At 39.2% G+C, this 20,789-nt stretch overlaps 1 protein-coding gene across 1 annotated transcript; it reads left to right on the forward strand.

Annotated features, from left to right (window-relative positions):
* The first annotated feature begins 999 nt into the window (after positions 1-999).
* CCDC110 (coiled-coil domain containing 110) lies at positions 1,000-19,670 on the forward strand. The gene is made up of 6 exons (XM_032413230.1): positions 1,000-1,156; positions 1,486-1,590; positions 15,068-15,123; positions 15,394-15,459; positions 16,695-16,805; positions 17,547-19,670. The coding sequence occupies exons 1-6, from the start codon at positions 1,147-1,149 to the stop codon at positions 19,668-19,670; spliced, it is 2,472 nt and encodes an 823-aa protein (XP_032269121.1). The 5' UTR covers positions 1,000-1,146.
* The last annotated feature ends 1,119 nt before the right edge of the window (positions 19,671-20,789 follow it).

The raw sequence follows: 20,789 nt of genomic DNA on the forward strand, positions 1-20,789 counted from the left end.
AAAACTTGTAGCTCTTGGGGGTGGGGAGTTAGCTTTATCACTATACGACATCAATGGAGAACATAAATTCTCAAAAACACAATTTATTGAAATTGTCTACAATGCCACAAGAAAGACTATCAAATCTTCTAGAGACCATCTCTATAGGAAACAAGAAAGGATAGCAAGTAAACATTGAGACTATCATAATGGGTTTCATTTCCGTGAAAGCAAAACATATAATTATTATAAAATAAATTATTGTATCATGACTTTAAATTCCTTATTGTGACTTACAATTTGAAATTTCAATTATTTTATATTCTCTCTGTAATGGTTGCTATTGCAAAAAAAAAGTAATATATATTCATTAAAACTTTTACTTAAAAAGCGCCATTTTCTGTTCTGCACTAAGTATTGCTTGCAGCCACGCCAAGCAGTCCTTCGTTGAACGAGTTCCAGATTCCAACACAACATCCATCTTTCGCAAGTGGTTTGCCCAGGTGCACAGGAAATTAGTATGCTTTGACATATGGAGATCAGTCAGTCTGTGACAGCTTTAATGTGTACATTTTCATACATTTCATTATTATGTTAAGATCATTATTGGAAATAGGGGTCTTCTTTTAACCACAGCAAGCAAAAGTCCTTTCACACTATTGATTTTGGATCGTTCAAATCCCCAAACACTAAAACTTCTCCGGCGGATAGGTTGAAAAACGAGGAATGAAGCAAAATCAACAAACAATGAAATTTAAAAAACGGAGAAAGTTCCTAAGTGTATGCCTGTCTCCAAGCGTTGCCCTTTGTCCGCACAGCTCTGGTCCAACAGGTGCTGTCTTAAGTGTCCAACTAGGATCAAGATCAAGTTCCGGTGAGCGAAGACGGCAGGAGAAAAATGCCCCAGGGAGACGAGCCCCTGGTTTGGGAGGGCACAGCAAACCGCAGCTGTCCCAGGCGCGGCGCTGGCGGGACGAGCGTCGCGGCCCCAGGACCCAGGACCTCAGCGCGCACCCCCGCCTCCCGCCACCCCGACCCAGGCGCGTGCACCGCAGCCGCTCCAGGCGGCCGGCCACCCGGTTACCAGGCAACGAGCTGCCCCTGCGCGAAGCTACTGGGCGGAATGTGTGGGGGAAGGCAGTTGGGAGGAGACCTTGAGCAGCAGGAATGAGCCCGGGTGAGAGAGCCGGCCTGGGGAGTTGTCTCTTGAGGGGGAGCCCTGGGGGGCGGACGGCTAGGAGAGGGCGCCGTGCCCCCCAACCCCGGCCCCGGCGCCCCGACCCTTTCACCCCCAAGGCCGGTCCCTTCTGGAGTGCCGATCTTCCCGACTAGCCGCACACCCCTGCTCTCCCCCGGGAGAGAAACACCGCCTCCGTCCCCACGCCCTGCCTTCGCTTCCAGCCTCCGGGGCACCGGGTCCCGCCGCGCTGCGTGGTCCCAGCGCGCCCTCCCGTGGCCGCTTCGGGCGCCACCAAGCTAAAAGCCCGCCATATGGTTCTGTTACAGAGAAGCATCACGAGGAAGAGGACGAAGTTGACTGCGTTCTCCTTTCAGCGTCCAAGATCCTAAATTCCTCTGACGGGGTAAAGGAAAGTGGTGGGAGTGAAACAGGTAAAATCTCCACGTCAGTGGTGTTTCTCCCTCTTACTATAGACAAGGGGTCCCCTGCCTAAATCCACTGGCCCGACAGGTGCACTTCCAGTACATATGTACTTTGGGTAACTATTATTATGGTACTAAAAATAGCTAACACAGCACACTTACTTTGTGCCAGGTGTTGTTCCAAGCACTTAAGTGTATCAATTCACTTAATCCTCACCACAACCCTATGAAGTAGGTACTACCATCATCCACATTTTATGAGGAAACTGAGGCACAGAGTGATTAACTCCCCAAGGTCACATAGGTGGCAAATGAAAAAGCCACTATTCAGCAGGGTGGCTCCAGAGTCCAGGCCTTAACCACCATGCTATACTCTACTGCTTCTTGAATATCAAATAAGAATATTTGGGGGCAGATGTTAAAAAGATATAAATTTTTCCAAAAGAAATTACTTTTTACAGTAAGTATTTGTGGACTATAGAATATTGTATAGGGAGGATATTTGAAATAACCAAAGTGCTACAATTCCAAGCTCCACATAAATCATGAACAAGATGTGTATAAATACCCAGTTAGGGGTATCATACTGAGAATACTGAAGTTGGACTCACTTCCTTGAGAGAAGCCCAAGGAGGTTACCCACCTCTTGGAAGAGGCTGGTGGTCAGTGTGACATTCCAGGGAAGGAACAGAGCACTCTGGGTAGAAGGCGGTATCTAGAGTGATGCACCAAGTTAGGAGCCCTAGTTGCCCAAAACCCACACGTGACATATGGGGAATCCAGACACGGAGGCACTGAGAGAAGTGACCTGAGATCAGGACAGGATTTCTGCACCTCTCTAAATCCAGGACCTTCACACATGCCATGTCAAGGGCCCTGAAGGAAGAGCTAGAGCAACCACACCTCAGTAGACCAAAGACAACTGGATGCCCCGGGACCATCAGGATAAGCAGCATCTCCAAGGAGGCCAGCAGGACAGTGCCTGACTGGCCAATGCCCCAGTCTTCCGTGCCCCACCATCCATGAGGATATGCAGGCATCCTTGTGCAACAGGAAACCTGAACAGGGAGTAAGAGTCTTCACAGAGAGTTTAGAGGTTGTGTCAGCTCAATATTGACCTCAAAGAAAGCATTTAAGGTGAGAAGAAATTGAGGTACTTTAATTTGGCAAATCACATGTTCTCTAACATGAGTAAGATTTGGGGCTCTGGGGAGAGATGCCAGCATGACAGAAAATGAGGTTACATACACTTATTTAAGAGCCACAGTCTATCTATTTGAGCTGGGGTGCTGCCTTGGATGGCAAAATTAGGAGGTATGACTTTGTTCCCTCCCCTTTTTCCGTTCTCCTATCTACACTTCATTGCCACCATGTGATCCATTCCCTGAGTACTAACCAACAGAATAGTAACCCCATTTGCATAAATAATGCTGAGTTACAAGAAACCCTATAGTATTTCTGAGGTCTCTTTAATTTTATTTTTTTTTTAAGATTTTATTTATTTATTTGACAGAGAGAGACACAGCGAGAGAGGGAACACAAGCAGGGGGAGTGGGAGAGGGAGAAGCAGGCTTCCCGCCGAGCAGGGAGCCCGATGCGGGGCTCGATCCCAGGACCCTGGGATCACGACCTGAGCCAAAGGCAAACGCTTAACGACTGAGCCACCCAGGCGCCCCTCTTTAATTTTAAAAGAGTAAGTGGTTAGCCTATGTAACCCTTGATTGATTGGAATGGAGATGTGAAGGATACTTTGAGACTTCGAGATATCCAGTGTGCTGTTTTTAGCACCCCTGTTCTACCCAAGTCTTCATTCATTCATCCATCCATTCATTCATCTAACAAATATTTTTGAGCAAGTACTGTCCTAGGTGCTGGGGATCCAACAGAGAACAAAATATGCAAAATACCTGCTCACATGAAGCTTACCTTCTACTGGAAGGAACAAAGGAGATTGTGTGTAATACATCCCATGGAGAAAAGTAAGGCACAGAGGGAGTGGGGGAGTATACACAGTGTCAGAGGTGGATAGGGAGTGTGCAATTTGATTTTAAATAGGGTGGTAGGAGACCTTACGGGGCAGATCACATCTGAGCAAAGACCTGAAGGAGGTAAAGGAGTAATCAATGCAGATTTCTAGGGAAAGAGCATTCGGGCAGAGAGAACAGCAACAGTGCAGGCCCTGAGGTAGGAGAATGCCTGGCACGTTTGAGGAACAGTTGGTGTGACTGGACCAGAATGAGTAAGGGGAAGGGGAAGATCAGAAAGGAAATTGGGGAAGGGGGCACTGTAGTTCCATCTAAGGATCTGGGGGGTTATTCTGCACAAAATGGGAAACATTAAAGAGTTTCGAGCAGCCATCCCTCCCCTCCATTGCAACTGGAAATTTGAAATTTATTGACTCGTCATCATATTGATAATAGCCTTGTCTCTGCAGTAGTGATTAGAATAAATATTTCTTGAGCATTTAGTTTGTGCTATGCATTCTGCAAAGGGCTTTACCCACAAACTAGATAACTACTTGTGTTATCCCTCATAGCAAGTGTATGGCAAAGCCAGGATTCAAGCACAGACAGCCTGACCCTATGGCTTCCACGACAAAGCCCCATGCAGACAGCATCACACCTCATTAGGCTTTGTAAAACAGTTCCTTCTAGGAATGAATTTGTGTTGTCATAGCAAAACATTTGACCCTGAGAATGACAAAGCTTTGACTACAGAGTATCTTCTTTTTTTTTTTTAAGATTTTATTTATTTATTTGAGAGAGAGAGAGAGCACGAGAGCGGGGAGGGTCAGAGGGAGAAGCAGACTCCCCGCTGAGCAGGGAGCCCGATGCGGGACTTGAGCCCCGGACTCCAGGATCATGACCTGAGCAGAAGGCAGTCTCTTAACCAACTGAGCCACCCAGGCGCCCTACAGAGTATCTTCTAACATCCTATATGGAATCATTACTATGTTGCATTTTAAAAACTCATTTGTTCTCCTTCCTCTCTTAGCTACAGGTATGCACTTAATACAGGCATATCTCAGAGATGTTGTGGGTTTGGTTCCAGACCATTGCAATACAGAGAATGTCACAATAAAGTGAGTCAGATGAATTTTTTGGTTTCCCGGTGCATATAAAATTTATGTTTATATTACTGTAGTCTACTAAGCATGCAATAGCATTATGTCTACTTTTTAAAAATGTACATACCCTAATTAAAAAATACTTTTTTTGCTAAAAAATGTTAACCATCATCTAAGCTTTCAGCAAGTTATAGTCACTGATTACAGATCATCATAACAAATATAATAGCGAAAAATTTTGAAATCCTGTGAGAATTACCAAAATGTGACACAGAGACACAAAGTAAGCAGATGCTGTTGGGAAAATGGAACCAACAGACTTGCTCAACACAGGGTTGCCACAGACCTTCAATTTGTAAAAAAATCACAATATTTGCGAAGCACAATAAAACAAGGTGTGCCTGTATGTTGACTAATGGCATAATCCTCTGCAGGTTTCAGAATAAATTCCCCATATCTTTAATTACTTCAAAAGCCATCCCACTGATAACTATCTTGTTTTTCACTCCTCACATTTAAATATGAGACAGCTAGAGAATTTAATTGAACATAATATGAATACTATTTCTTGCATTCCCAGTAGAGTATCAGCTTCTTCAGGGCTGGGACCCTATCTTCCACTTCGTCCACACACCTCTCAATATTGCATGTTTAGCAAAGACTTAATAAATGATGACCTTTGATGGTGTTCCCCTTCCTGTGCCTATTTGGTAATTTCCCTTCCAATTCTAGAATCACATAATTCTATGTGGTTGATTAAGTATTGCTGAATTTTAAGATTAGCTTTCCTTTGGGAATAAGTAGTAGCCAATGTCTCCAAAACTCATAAAAAACCAAAAAGTTATTTTAATAGCCATTAAAAACCGATAAATCCAACTCTCTGCCTATTCTATATCTTCACTGAATCCTCTGAACATTGCAGGAGAAAGCCATTCACTTCTGAGTCATAACATGGATCTCAGTGCTCCTTGGAACACTTTATTGCCCCAGCAAGTGCTTTTTCAAAACTTCTCCAAGATAACTATTTCACTCTTATTGTTTCCTCAATCTCCAAAACCCTTCACCACTGCCTCTAAACTCATTAACATAATCTCACACTATATGAAAAAAAAAAGAAGCAATCAGACCCAAACTCCCTGACCCTCAAACTTAAAATTTGCTGACCTACCTGCTTGTGTACCCGTATTATCTGCTGTCCCCCATTTCTTGTTTGTCAAGTTTTTATTTAAATTCCGTTTAGTTACCATACAGTGTTATATTCACTTCAGGTGTACAATATAGTGATTCAACACTTCCATACAACACCTGGTGCTGGTCACACAAGTGCATTCTTTAATCCCCATCACCTATTTCACCCATCCCCCACCCCCGGCCCCTCTGGTCACTATCAATCAGTTTGTTCTCTAGAGAATCTGCTTCTTGGTTTGCCTCTTTTTTTTCCCCTTTGCTCCTTTGTTTTGTTTCTTAAATTCCACATATGAGTGAAATCATATGGTATTTGTCTTTCTCTGACTGACTTATTTCACTAAGCATAATACTCTCTAGCTCCAGCCATATTATTGCAAATGGCAAGATTTCATTCTTTTTTATAGCTGAGTAGTGTTCCATTGTATATGTGTACCACTTCTTCTTTATCCATTTATCAATAGATGAACCACCTGGGCTATTTCCATAATTTGGCTACTGTAGATAATGCTACTATAAACATCAGAGTGCATGTATTCCTTTGAATTAGTATTTTTTTATTCTTTAGGTAAATACCTAGTAGTGCAATTCCTGGATTGTGGGGTAGTTCTATTTTTAAACTTTTGAGGAACTTCCATACCGTTTTCCACAGAGGCTGCACCAGTTTGCATTCCCAATAACTGCAAGAAGATTCCCCTTTCTCCACATTCTCACCAACGCCTGGTGTTTCTTGTGCTGTTGATTGTAGCCATTCTGACAGGTATGAGGTGACGTCTCATTGTAGTTTTGACTTGCATTTCCCTGATGATAAGTGATGTTGAGCATCTTTTCATGTGTCTGTTGGCCATCAGTATGTCTTCTTTGGAAAAATGTCTATTCATGTTAACTGACCATTTTTAAATTAGATTATTTTTGGGGTGTTGAGTTTTATAAGCTTTATAAAATTTATATTTTGGATACTAGTCCTTTTCAGATATGTCATTTGCAAATATCTTCTCCCATTCTGTAGGTTGCCTTTTAGTTTTGTTGATGGTTTCCTTTGCTGTACAAGCTTTTTATTTTGATGTAGTCCTAATAGTTTATTTTGCTTTTGTTTCCCTGGACTCAGGAGAGATACCTAAAAAGAATTTGCTATGACCAATGTCAAAAAAGTTACTGCCTATGTTCTCTTCTAGGATTTTTATGGTTTCAGATCTCACATTTAGGCCTTTAATCCATTTTGAATTTATTTTTGTTATAGTATAAGAAAGTGGCCCAGTTTCATTCATTTGCATGTAGCTGTCCAGTTTTCCCAACACCATTTGTTGAAGAGACTGTCCTTTTCCCGTTGGATATTCTTTCCTGGTTTGTTGAAGATTAATTGACCATATAATTGTGGGTTTATTTCTCAGTTTTCTATTCTGTTCCATTGATCTATGTGTCTATTTTTGTGCCAGTACCATACTGTCTTGATCACTACAGCTTTGTAATATAACTTGAAGTCTGGAATTGTGATGCCTCCAGCTTTGCTTTTCTTTTTCAAGATTGCTTTGGCTATTCAGGGTCCTTTGTGGTTCCATACAAATTTTAGGATTGCTTGTCCTAGCTCTGTGAAAAATGCTGTTGGTATTTTGATAGGGATTGCATTAAATGTGGAGATTGCTTTGGGTAGTATAGACATATAACTATATTTGTTCTTCCAATCCATGAGCACGGAATGTCCTTCCATTCCCTTGTGTCACCTTCAGTTTCTTTCATCGGTGTTTATAGTTTTTAGAGTACAGGTCTTTCACCACTTTGGTTCAATTTATTCCTAGGTGTCTCATTGTTTGGGGTACAGTTGTAAATGGGATTGATTCCTGAATTTCTCTTCTGCTGCTTCATTATTGATGTATAGAAATGCAACAGATTTCTGTGCATTGATTTTGTATTCTTCAGCTTTACTGAATTGGTTTATCAGTTCTAGCAGTTTTTTGGTGTATTTGTTCAGGTTTTCTATATAGAGTATCATGTCATCTGCAAATAGTGAAAGTTTCATTTCTTCCTTGCCCATCTGGATGCCTTTTATTTCTTTTTGTTGTCTGATTGCTGTGGCTAGGACTTCCAATACTATGTTGAATAAAAGTGGTTCAGGTGGACATCCTTGTCTTGTTCCTGACCATAGAGGAAAAGCTCTCAGTTTTTCCCCATTTAGGTTGATATTAGCTGTGGGTTTTTCATATATGGACTTTATTATGTTGAGGTATGTTCCCTCTAAACCTATTTTGTTGATGGTTTTTACCGTGAATGTATGATATACTTTGTCAGATGCTTTCTCTGCATCAGTTGAAATGACCATATGGTTCTTATCCTTTTTTTATGAACGTGATGTACCATGTTGACTGATTTGAGAATATTGAACCGCCTTTGCAATCCAAGAAGAAATTCCACTTGATCTTGGTGAATGATTTGTTTAATGTATTGATGGATTTGGTTTGCTAATATTTGAGAATTTTTGTATGTATGTTCATCAGGGATATTGGCCTCTAGTTCTCTTTTCAGTGGTGTCTTTATCTGGTTTTGGTATCAGAGTAATGCTGGCCTCATAGAATGAATTTGGAATTTTCCTTCCTTTTCTATTTTTTGGAACAGTTTGAGAAAAATAGGTGTTAAGGACTACTTTTGTCTTGCTGCTTTTAAGATTTTTTCTTTATCACTATATGTTGCAAATTTAATTACAATATGTCTTTGTGTTGGCCTGCTTTTGTTGATTTTGATGGGAGTTCTCTCTGCCTCCTGGATCTGGATGTTGTTTCCTTCCCCAGACTAGGCAAATTTTCAGCTATTATTTCAAATAAATTTTCTGTCCCCTTTTCTCTCTCTCTCTTCTTCTGAGACTCCTATAATATGAATATTATTATCTTTGGTGGAGTCACTGAGTTCCTTAAATCTATTCTCATTTTGCACAATTTTTTTTCTCTTTTGTTCAACTTGATTACTTTTCATTACTCTGTTCTGGGTCATTAATTCATTCCTCTGCTTCTTCCAGCCTGCTGTTCATTGCATCAAGGGTGTTTCTATTTTCATTTGTTGCACTCTTCATTTCTGATCATCAGTGAGACTCTTTCATCTCTGTGGTCAGGGTCTCACTGATGTCTTCTATTCTGCTCTCAAGCCCAGTGAGTATCCTTATGATCATTGCTTTAAATTCTCCATCAGGCATGTTACTTGTATCTGTTTTGCTTAGACCACTGGCTTTGGCCTTATCTTGTTCTTTCATTTGGGATAAATTCCTGTGTCTTCACATTTTATCTACGTATCTGCCTTCTTTCTGTATTAGAAAAACCAGTTATGTCTTCTGCTCCTGAAAGTAATAGCCTCATGAAGAAGAGGTCATGTAGTTCCCAAGGCCTGGCACTTCAGAGAGTGCCTCTGGTGTGTGCTGCATGCACTCTGCTGTTGTGTTCTGGCTGCTCTATCCTTCAGGCCAGTCATCTGCAGAGTCTTTCCCTGCATGCTGTGGGCAGTGTTTGGTCCCTGGCCTGAATGTGGTGAGTTTGAGCTAGATGTGTTCTGGACTGCTTGTGAAATGAGACCTGTCACCACCTCCACTGGAACTGAGGCCCTACAAAACTTTCTGGTCAGGAGACATGGTGTGGGCAGGGGCTTGCACTGGTCTTCTGGGGGAGGGACCTGCCATGCTGGGACTGAGACAAGCATGTTTGAGAAGGGCAGCTCCACTGCAGCACAGGGCGGTAGGGCTTGGTGTAAGCAAGTTAGGCAGCCAGTGTCTGTGCTGCACTGCTTCCCACAGGTGGCTCTGTGTTTATGCCGAGGGGCAGGGGAGGGAATGGCACTGGCCAGCTCCTTTGTTCCCTCAGAGTTGTTTCTGTGAATGCTGCCTCTCAGGGACATGCTCTGAGAAGAGCAGATAATCTCCTCACTGTGTGCCCCCGGTGCTCTTCAGATGGCTGTTTCCACACTCTGCCCCCTTGTTGTTTGCCTGCCTTCTCTCTAGGAGCAGCACAGGGCTGTCTGGGCTCTATCCCAGCCAAGGCTGCTGATGTTTAAAACTCCAGCATTTAAGCCCCACTGATTGCAAAAACTCAATGAATTCAGCCCCTCTCATTTTCTAAGCCAATGGCCTTGGGGAAATGTTCTCCTTGTGCATTCCCCTGTGTGCTCCTCTCTCTCTCCCTCCCTTCTCTACAACCATGACTCCTTCCCCTGCACAGCAGCTATGATCTGTGTCTCCCCTAAACCACATTTCCACACTTCCTATTTTCTTCGATATGGCCTGTTTTCTTGCTTTAGTTGTGGAGTTTTTTTCTGTCAGTCTTCAGGTTGATTCCTGGGGCATTAGGATGATTTGATAGTTATCTAGTTGTATTCATGGGACAAAGTGAGCCTAGGGTCCTCCTACTCCACCACCATCTTCCTGCTCCTGTTCCTGCTGTCCCAGTTTCAATGGAAGAATTGTCCCTGCTCAATCAAAGCTCATTTCCTCTTTATCCTAGCTCTCCTGGAATTCTCAGATACTCAGCTTCTGCAATTAACCTCCCTCATTCTCCAGAATTACTCTTCTCCTTTCCTACTACATGATTCCAGCAGGAAGCAGGCATGTTAGAATCTCTCATGGTTAAAAAATTCTTCCTGACCTTCACATCTCTTCTAACATGCACCCTATTCCACTAGGCACCCTATTTCTTTCCACAGTAAAACTCAAAAGAGTTGCCTATACTCAATGCCCACAAATCTTCAAATTCCATTCTCTCTAGCCACTTCATTTGGGTTTTTGTGCCTGTCACTGCACAGAAACTGCCCTTGTCTAGGCTAGCAGTGACATCTGTATTTTCCAATATAGTGTTCATATCCATTCCCCTGAACCAGAGACGGGAATATCCCACTGCCTTTTGATGTCCACTTTGACAACTAACAGGAAACTTAACTTTAACATATCTAAAAGTTTTCCCTAAAACATCTTCCTACTCCATTCTTTTCCATTTTAGTAAATAACATCAGATTTCATCATCCATCTGCTCTCACCAAAAAAAAAAAAAAAAAAAAAAAAACAGGAGTCATCCTTCCTTCATCTCTTCTGGCCACATTTAACCACCTAACAATGCTTTATCTTCAAAACCTATTCTAAATCCACCTATATTTCTCCATCTTCCCTTCTGCCATTCTAGTCCAAGATACCTTTGTCTCTCACTTGGATTACCATAGTAGCCCTGCCATTGCCACCTTATAACCCATTATCATGCAGTAGAGTGACCATAAATGTTTCTTTTCAGATCAAATCATTCTCATGTTTGAAACCCTCTAAAGCTTCCCATTTCACTTAAAATAAAAGCCAAACCACTCAGGTGGCCCACAAGGTCCTACATAATCTAGCCCTGTCTCCCCCTCTGACCTCTAATCATAATGGGCTTCCATCTGCTCATTAAGCCACAGCCATATTGACTTTCCTTCTGTTCTGCAAACACAAATAAGCATGTTATGCTTCAGGACTCTGTCATGTCCTCTGCTCCAAATCTCTTCCTACAGATGTTCACATGGCTGGCCTTTTCTTATGATATGGTACTCTTGGCTGAAGCAAGTGGAACTGCCTTTCTCAAACATGCTTGCCTCAGTTCCAGCATGGCAGGTCCCTCCCCCAGAAGACCAGCGTAAACCGCTGCCCACACCATGTTTCCTGACCAGAGAGTTTTGCAGGGCTCAGTTCCAGTGGAGGTCAGATGCGCAGTCCAGAGCACACCTAGCTAAAACTCACCACATTCAGGCCACAGACCAGGCCAGATAGGCCTCTGCCAACCACTTTCTCCAGTCCTGTCCCCATCCTCCCTGTCACATTAGCCTATCCTCTTTGTGTTATTTATCACTATTTGAAAGTATCTTGTTTATTTCTTTGTGTGCTTTTTATTTTCTGCTCATTCTCCAGAACGTAGGTACCGCAAGAGGTTTACAAGTTGTCTTATTTATTGCTGTGTCTCTAGTACCTATAATTTGGCATACCACATACTAGACACTCAATATTTGAATGAATGATGTTGTTGAAGGAATGAATCACTAAATGTGAAATAAACAAAAAAACCCTAAATCATTAACTTTTAAAAATTATTCTAGACTTTCAGATAGAGATTTTAGAGCCAAGGAAGACCTCAGACCTCCCTCCTCCAGTACCAAATGAAATAAACAAAAGAAAAAAAAATTAGAAAACCAGCAAAAACTTCACCAGCAGCACCTGAAGGACATAAAATTGGAAAATAGAGGCCAAAAGTAAAGACAGAAGATTCTGGCAAGGCAAACTACTGACTGGCTTCTGACTTTCAGAAGCAATAAAACAAGTCAAAATCCTGAAAATACTCATTAATGCCCCTCCCACTGTTAATACAAAATGTGAATACAAAAAGAGGAAATACTTGTGTCTTCCTTTCTGCTGATTGGGCTTTAGGTGGGTAGAGAGGAGCAGCTAGGAGAATAGATAAGTAAACCTGGACACTGATCAACAGGGGCTTACTTTGCTCTGAGGAAAGAAGTTCTGAGTAGGGCTGCCATTGGCTCATGGGTGCCTTTGCATGGATTAGAGAAAGGTATATCAGACTCTAGGTATATGCAAACCCACATAGGGTACCGGTTAGCTGAGTGTAGTGGAGCATGGGACACATCTCAGCCCACATTTATCTTTTGGCCAGGAGCCCTTGTGTAGTGAACAACCTTTACAATCTTATGTGGCAGTCCTAGTTCCAGGACTCCATACTGAATTAAGAGAATGATCCCAATCAAGAGAATATCTCCCTAGGGTAATAAGATATATCTCCTCTAGATTTCTAACCAGTCTCAGGGAACAACAACAAAATGGCAGCGATCACATCCTCCAATGGAGGCTTCACACAGCTCCAAATGATGTCTCTTCCCCCAGACCCCCTCACCTAATTTTTAGGCTATAGAAAATGGATAGTAAAACACCCTGGCCCTGAAACCATATTTCAGAGGGACAGACCAATGGACTCCAAGAAGAATGTCAAGAGAAAACATCTACAGTATGTCAAAGAAAACAAATTCTGAGCAGAGTTGCTCAGGTTGCACTGAGCCATATGAAAAGAAGCATCATGGTAACTGCAATCATACGATGGTCAAAAAAGAAGGAAGAGATGGAGGGAGGGAAATATATGTAGAAGCAGTGTGTAAATCTCATGTTCTTTCTTTAAAATCTTGTATTTGCTATATCCCTTTACCAAGTCTTTAAATTTCTTTTGACCCATACTTCGTACTCAGTTTTAGCAAAAGAAATACTGTACCTAGCCTTCAATTTGCAAGTCCTCCTAATGAGACAAAAGAAACCTGTGTGGAAAAGGGAAGCTGGTGCTGTAGATGCAGAAAGGAGATGGAATTCTGAACAGTAAATCCATTAAAGATAAAGTTGACAGCTGAAAATATTTATAATAATAATGTTCTATCTTTGTGTTTAAAATGTAAAGCATCATAAAACATCACAGTGTAAAAATAATGTAATAAGCAAATATCATGAAAAGTGGGAAGTAAATGTGAGAGCAAGTATAATGCTAATTTTCTCATCATTTACTCCCCTTCTTGGCAAGGACTAAATCAACACTGAATACAGTGGAAGTATACGTTATTAAAAAACATAAAAATTCCAATCTCTTAGTCCTCATGATATATTTTCATTAGCTTAAAGGGGTCTTATAGGAAATAATCTTTCACGTAGTGAAAAAAATCTGAACAATAGTGATAATTTCAACTAATTGCAGTTTTCTTTATTCTATTAAAAGAAACACAAATTTAATGCTACTTATCAAAAGTAACATGTATAATATTATCCCACTGTTCTAAAATAATTTCTTTTTTTCTGCATATATGCATAGAGAGCTGACTGAAAGGAGAGTACCTAAAATTCATAATGGTTAATTCTGGGTGGTGGGGTTCTAGGTAATATATTGGTTTTGATTTACAATTTGAGTTCATTTAGAAGTTGTCTTAGAGTCTGAAAAACTTTGGGATGCCTTGTTGCATTCATCCAGATCTCACTTGAGTTTTGTTTTGTCTTTTAATCTCTCTGAGATGAACAATTCAGACTATTGTTTTATTCCTAGTAAGATGCAAAGCTGAGCAATACCCAAACAGACTCACTGTCCCTCCCTGCCCTCCGATGAAGGTGGGATTCTTCAGTTGACCAAATAGCTCCAAGCTCTGAACCAAAGTTGCTCTCTCAGTGTGGAAGGGCCAGATGGCAAATGGGGGCTGGAGGGGGGGGTGCCTATACTTTGCAACCAGCTCCTATAACATCTGGCAGACTGTCATTCCAAATGAGGGATGTGCTGACCTCTTTTAAAAACTTCTCTTAGGGCAGAAATTGTCAGCCTAGGGGAACATTCCATCATAACTCTCATTTCATTTGAGACACTGAGTGTTTTTTAAATTATTTAATAAAAATTTACAAAGCAAGCAAAAAACCTATTTGGACAAAGAGGGATATATGTCAGGAAATTTGCAAACAGTTTATAGTCTCTCCCCTGTTACATATCTTTAATCTATTTTCTAGGAAGGAACACATGGGTTTTTATAGTATTTTGCTTAAGAGCATTACAAAAATTATGCTCTGTAAGTCCAATTTGTTTTCCATGATGAGGAAAAACAGCACATGGCCATTTCATAGACACTGAGACCTACACAGTACTTTGTCAAAGGTATCCCACAACAGGATTATTAGTTGTTTGTTTTTTTAAATGCAGTTTATATTGCAGAAACAAAGATAATTGAGTTTTTGAGAGTTCCAAGTTTGACATTACAAGTTAATGGTTTATTATAAAAGTAAAACCACTATTACAATCTCAAGTGAAAATTATTTAAGCCACGTGAAAATTATTTCTTGGGCGCCTGGGTGGCTCAGTTGGTTAAGCGACTGCCTTCGGCTCAGGTCGTGAACCCAGAGTCCTGGGATCGAGTCCTACATCGGGCTCTCGGCTCAGCGGGGAGCCTGCTTCTCCCTCTGACCCTCTCCCTTCTCATGCTTTCTCACTCTCTCATTCTCTCTCTGTCTCTCAAATAAATAAATAAAATCTTTTTTAAAAAAAAGGAAAATTATTTCTTGATCTTATTATGTGACTAGCATTGGGTTCTTCCTAATGTGAACATCAAAATTCTCATTATCTCTGTCTCACTATCCAAGAAAGTTAGGAGACTACTTTCTATTACAGTTGTTTAAAAATAAAACTTAAGAATTAGATCATATGGTTTTTCAATTTTGCTTTTTAGAATATGGCTGCATATCAGAATCAGAACATCAAATCCAACCACAATCAGCACTGAAAGTAAGTTCATTTTCATTTCATTTTTTTTTCTCCAAAGCTGTGTAAAGCCTGATCTCTTTCAGAATAAATACTTCCAAAATTCACGTGGATTTTCCACAAAAATCTTCATGAAAATACATTGGAGAATTAGCAAGAATGACTAAGAATGTAAGTCATTTGACCCTCATGTGATCATTTCTGGTAATAGGCAACTTTGGGGGATATATATAAAAAGAAATAATAGCAAGTTCAAAATGGTTCAATTTCATACCATGTTTAATTTTATTATAGGCCCTTCAGCACCAACTGGAATCATTTCAGGCTCTCCGAATACAGACTTTGCAGAATGTTAGCATGGTATGTTTCTTTTAATCTCTACATGGGAAATATCCAAACTTAAGATATCATCCCACATTTCTAAGCTAATGATCACTAGCCAACTGATTAGTTCATGTAGAATGTAATAAAATAAGAATATTCCAGGCTCAAAATTTGTTTGGGGGAAACTACATTCTATTATCGTTGAATTTGGATATGAGCCAAAAAGAAATAGTACTCACTGATTTTTTTTTAAATGTATGTTTAAAGTGCTACCTATATATAGTTTACAAATGGGAACTCTCATTATAAGTGAGATGAAATCTAACTCAAATCCACCTAGGGAAAAAGTGTATCTTATTAGTGCAGGTAACTGAAAACCCTAGGGACAAGTTCACCTGGCGATGGCTTAATCCATATGATCAGGACTTCGGTCATCAGGAACCCATCTCACTCCTTATTTTGGTTTTGCTTTCCACTATACTGGATTCTCAGACTCCATGTGGTCGCAAAAGGGCTGCTAGAAGCGCTAGGCTTTTATCCTTCCAGATTTCAATCAGCGAAGAGACCATGCTCTTTTCTTCCTTAAGAGTTTATACTGAAGTGCTTGGACTGATTCTGACTGCCTGAGATTGGTTCATATGCAATCCTTGAACAAATCACTGTTGAAAGGGAGGCAGTGTTCTGACTGGTTAGCTCTCAGTCACGTGCAGCTGGAAGTGGGATCACCAAAGGCACATGGACTTTATCCAGAACAAATAAGAGATAGTATTAACAGAAGGATAGGGTAGGGATATTGGTGGTACATAACACAACACATACTCACTAAAGCCCAATATAAACTTCATCCTAATATTCTTATACTAAAAGCAGGTGCAGGGAAGTGGCAAGAGAAGACAAACTCCTCCTGAGGGTGATCGAATAGATTCAGTTCTGATGACAGAGATCAAAAGTCTCTGCTTTATTCAACAATATAAAAATCAAACATCCAAAATTACTTGAATATAGTTCATAAAATTTTATTGCTTTACTAAAGTAAGTTTTCCTGATTTTACAATCATATAATAAAGACATAATTTTCTTTAAAAATTCCTTTAATGATAGAGATTATTATAAATTAAATACATGTATTTTATATTCTACATGATGGAAAAGAATTTTTATGTCCAGGAAATTTAAAGGTATCTTTGAATTATAGTATCTGTGATTCCTATACATTCATAAGTTTATAAATCTGAAATAAAATTCTAACATTATCAATTTATCTTTTAAAGGTACAGTCTGAAATCAGTGAAATCTTGAACAAAAGTATTATTGAAGTAGAAAACCCACAATATAGCTCAGAAAAAAATCTAGTATTTGGCACATGCATCGAAAAAGCTTTGGTATGTTATTCTGTACAAAACTATTTCTATATTTAGTCACTTCAAAAATGTTACCACAACCATTTTATCTTCACCTTTATATTCTTAACCTTCTTCATGGGTCAAATGGACTGTCAGAGGAATACCTAAAAGATTCCCAAGTACATTGAAATATAAGGCAGTTTTTTTTTAGCCTGTCTATCCACTTAGGAATTTTTCTACTTTTAGGATTGACCAAGACCTGAGGTGAATTCTCTAGAAACAGGCTGGAACCAGAGTCACTCTGTCTACACTGATTAGAACTCGCATTTCTAGAATAGTCACAGCCCTAGAATCATCTGAAATAGGAATGCAAGCTAAGGTTGACAAACAGCCCGGAAGTGGAAATATTCATTTCCCTTAAACTTCCTATTGCATTTGACCTATTGCTTCTATCTTCCCCATCTATCTACAGTGGTCTCCTAAGGGATTCTAAATTTCTATTTCTGATATTGAAGGGTTGACCCATGTATGTCACCCTCTGAGGAAATAAGTATAATTTCTAAGCAAATTGTGAAGACCAGAGTTACAGATCTCAAAATAACTGTTGTTAGATTTTTCTGGAGAAAATGAGTCATATTCATTAGGCCTCTTTGCCTGTAGAAATGGATAAAATGTTCATCTGGGTTATAAAAATAAATCCTCCACAAAATATTTTCTTGATTTGCTTGTCATGTGGCAAATGATATAGTACATTTATAGTGTGCTTTTTATTGTCACTAGCCTATAGAGAATCAAAAAGAAATCCTTTCTATGGAGAAAATTCATCATTTTGAGGAGTCCAACACTATTCATTCAACAGAAGAAAACTTCAGCAGTGATATTGTTAACAGTCTCTGTCAAGGTGTAGATATTCCATCCCAGATACATTTCAAGGACCTATTAACTCAGAGAACTTCAACAGATAATTCAGCTTCAAACATAATTATGAACCCTTCAGAAAATTCTGACATGTTGAAGAATTATAATAACCCTTATAGTTTTCTACCTCATGCACCTCAAAATATGATGCCTCAAGCTGATACAGTAATTCTGGATAAATCCAAAATTACCGAGCCTTTCCTCAAGCATGGATTCTGTGAAAATTTAGACGATATCTGCCATTCTATCAAACAAATGAAGGAAGAACTACAAAAGTCACATGATAGAGAACTGGCACTTACAAATGAACTTCAAACTTTAAAAACTGACACGAATGTTCCAAGAAATGGTAAATATGACCTGTCCCCCAGTCACAAGGAAAAAATTAACTTTATTAAGGAAGAAAATATAGAAAGTAACTTAAATGAAGATATAAAATCAAAGAGAATTGCAGAATTAGAAGCATTAGTAAACAAATTACTACCATTCAGGGAAACAGTGTCAAAATTCCATGTGAATTTTTGCAGGAAATGTAAAAGGTTATCCAAGAGTGAAATGCACAGGGGAAAGAGAAATGAGAAAAACAGTAAGGAAATTCCTATCACTGGCAAGAATATTACAGATTTAAAATTCCATTCCAGAGTTCCAAGACATACACTGTCATTCTTTGACCCAACAAAATATGAAATGAAAGACAAAGAAACACAACCACTAATATCAAAACAAGGACCAATAATGTTTGAAAATGAGAAAACATCCAAAGTCAATTCTGTTACTGAGCAGTGTGTTGCAAAAATTCAGTACTTACAGAATTACCTAAAAGAATCTATGCAGATACAGAAAAAAGTAACAGAACTGGAGAATAAAAATCTAACCCTTAAGACCAAAATAAAACCTCTTGTGTTTACTACACAGTCTCTGATACAGAAAATTGAAACATATGAAAAGCAACTTAAGAATTTGGTTGAAGAAAAGAATGCTATTCAGTCCAAGTTAATTAAAACAGAAGAAGATGGTAAAGAATGTCTTAAAGAATTGAAAAAAATAATTAGTAAATATAATGTTCTTGTAGGACAAAATAAAACTCTAGAGGAAAAAAATAGTCAACTTTCTTTGGAGAAGCAACAAATGATAGAAACCTTAGATCAACTAAAAAGTAAGGAACACAAAACTCAAAATGATATGGCCATAGTCAATAATGAAAATAATCGAATGAGTATAGAAATGGAATCAATGAAAACAAATATTCTATTGATACGAGATGAAAAGGAAATGCTAGAGAAAAAAACATACCAGCTTCTAAAGGAAAGAAGCTCAGTTGAAAATGAACTGAAGGAACACCAACTAGAGATAATGCAGCTAAAAGAGAAAGAAAGGTTGGCAAAAACTGAACAAGAGACACTTCTTCAAATAATAGAAACAGTTAAAAGTGAAAAACTTAATCTTGAAACAACATTACAAGAATCCATTGCTGCTAGACAAATGATGGAAAGAGAAATTGAGAATATTCAAACATACCAATCCACTGCAGAGGAGAATTTTCTGAAAGAAATAAAAAATGCAAAATCAGAAGCAAGTATTTATAAGAATAGTTTGTCAGAAATGGGCACTGAATGTGAAATGTTATCAAAAATGGTAATGGAAATTAAAACAGATAATCAGATTCTAAAAGAAGAACTAAAAAAACATAGTAAAGAAAATATAAAATTTGAAAACAGCATCAGTAGACTTGCAGAAGATAAAATACTTTTAGAAAACTATGTAAGAAGTATAGAAAACGAAAGGGATACCTTAGAATTTGAGATGCGGAATCTTCAAAGAGATTATTTAAATCTAAGTGAAAAAGTCTGTAGTCCACAGAGTGACCTATCAAAAAAGGGTTATATTTCAAGAAGAGAGAAATTCCATTTTGACAACTGTGATACTTATGAAGACACTTCTGGTCCTAGGAGTAGGCCTTTGGCTCCTGATTTGAAAGGTATGTAATATTGCAGTGGATTAGTAGAGATGTGTTTAAGATTTTTTTCACCTATTGGGCACTAGCCAGAGTACAGTAATAAGAAGGAAACTTTTAAGATGAATACAATTTATTCTTGTAAGATTTGTATCCAATTTATTATCTATTGGAATTATTTAGGACCTTTGCTCTTTTGGGGCGCCTGAGTGGCTCAGTTGGTTAAGTGTCTGTTTCTTGATCTCAGCTCAGGTCTTGATCTCAGGGTCATGAGTTCAAGCCCTACATTGGGCTCCACACTGGGCATGGAGCCTACTTTAAAAAAAAAAAAAAAAGGAATTTTGCTCTTTTGATGAAACTCATGTTGTTATTTTATTTATATTACTTCTATACATTGTATATGCACACAGCAACTTTGGCAGGGAGCGGGGTTTTTGTTTCTGTTTTCTGAAGTATACTTGGCACTCCCACATTAAAAAATTCTTTTTTTTCCAGGAATTCCAAGTCAACTGTATCAATTGCTTCCATCCAAGATATGTAAATAAATTTCTAAAATCAATGTTTGAAAATCCTCTGTCCAGTACTTTTTTCTCCACAAATTATTTTTTTAATTAATAATTAGAGAAAGAGAGAGTGCTGGGGGGGGCGGTGCGAGGAGGGATAGAGGGAGAGAGAGAATCTCAAGCAGACTCCCCACCAAGAGCAGAGCCCAATGTGGGGCCTGATCTCAGGACCCTGAGATCATGACCTGAGCTGAAATCAAGAGTTGGATGCTTAACTGACTGAGCCACCCAGGTGCCCCCTCCACAAAATTATTTTAAATTCACTTTTACATAGGATTATAATTACCTTGTAATTAGAGTAATTTTTTAATTAGAAACTGCAATTAGGTATATATTTTTATATTGTCAAGAACTGTGAACAGCCTTGAGATTTCACTGAACTTATAAGCTAATGTTGGTCTGACAGTTTCATGGATTCTAGTGGAAGACATGAGAGTCCTGGGTCAGGGATAAAGAACAGTTTGTTGCTCACAGCAATAGCAGTAGCCAGAACACCAGCACTTTTGCATTGATTCTCCAAGCCCTAATTCCTATATGCAGCATGAAAAGGGTCACACAGCATGTTGCATTACCAGAGAGAACTCTGAA

Source organism: Phoca vitulina, unplaced genomic scaffold, assembly GCF_004348235.1.
Source record: "Phoca vitulina isolate PV1807 unplaced genomic scaffold, GSC_HSeal_1.0 scaffold15, whole genome shotgun sequence".
In the NCBI taxonomy this organism is placed as follows: Eukaryota; Metazoa; Chordata; class Mammalia; order Carnivora; family Phocidae; genus Phoca; species Phoca vitulina.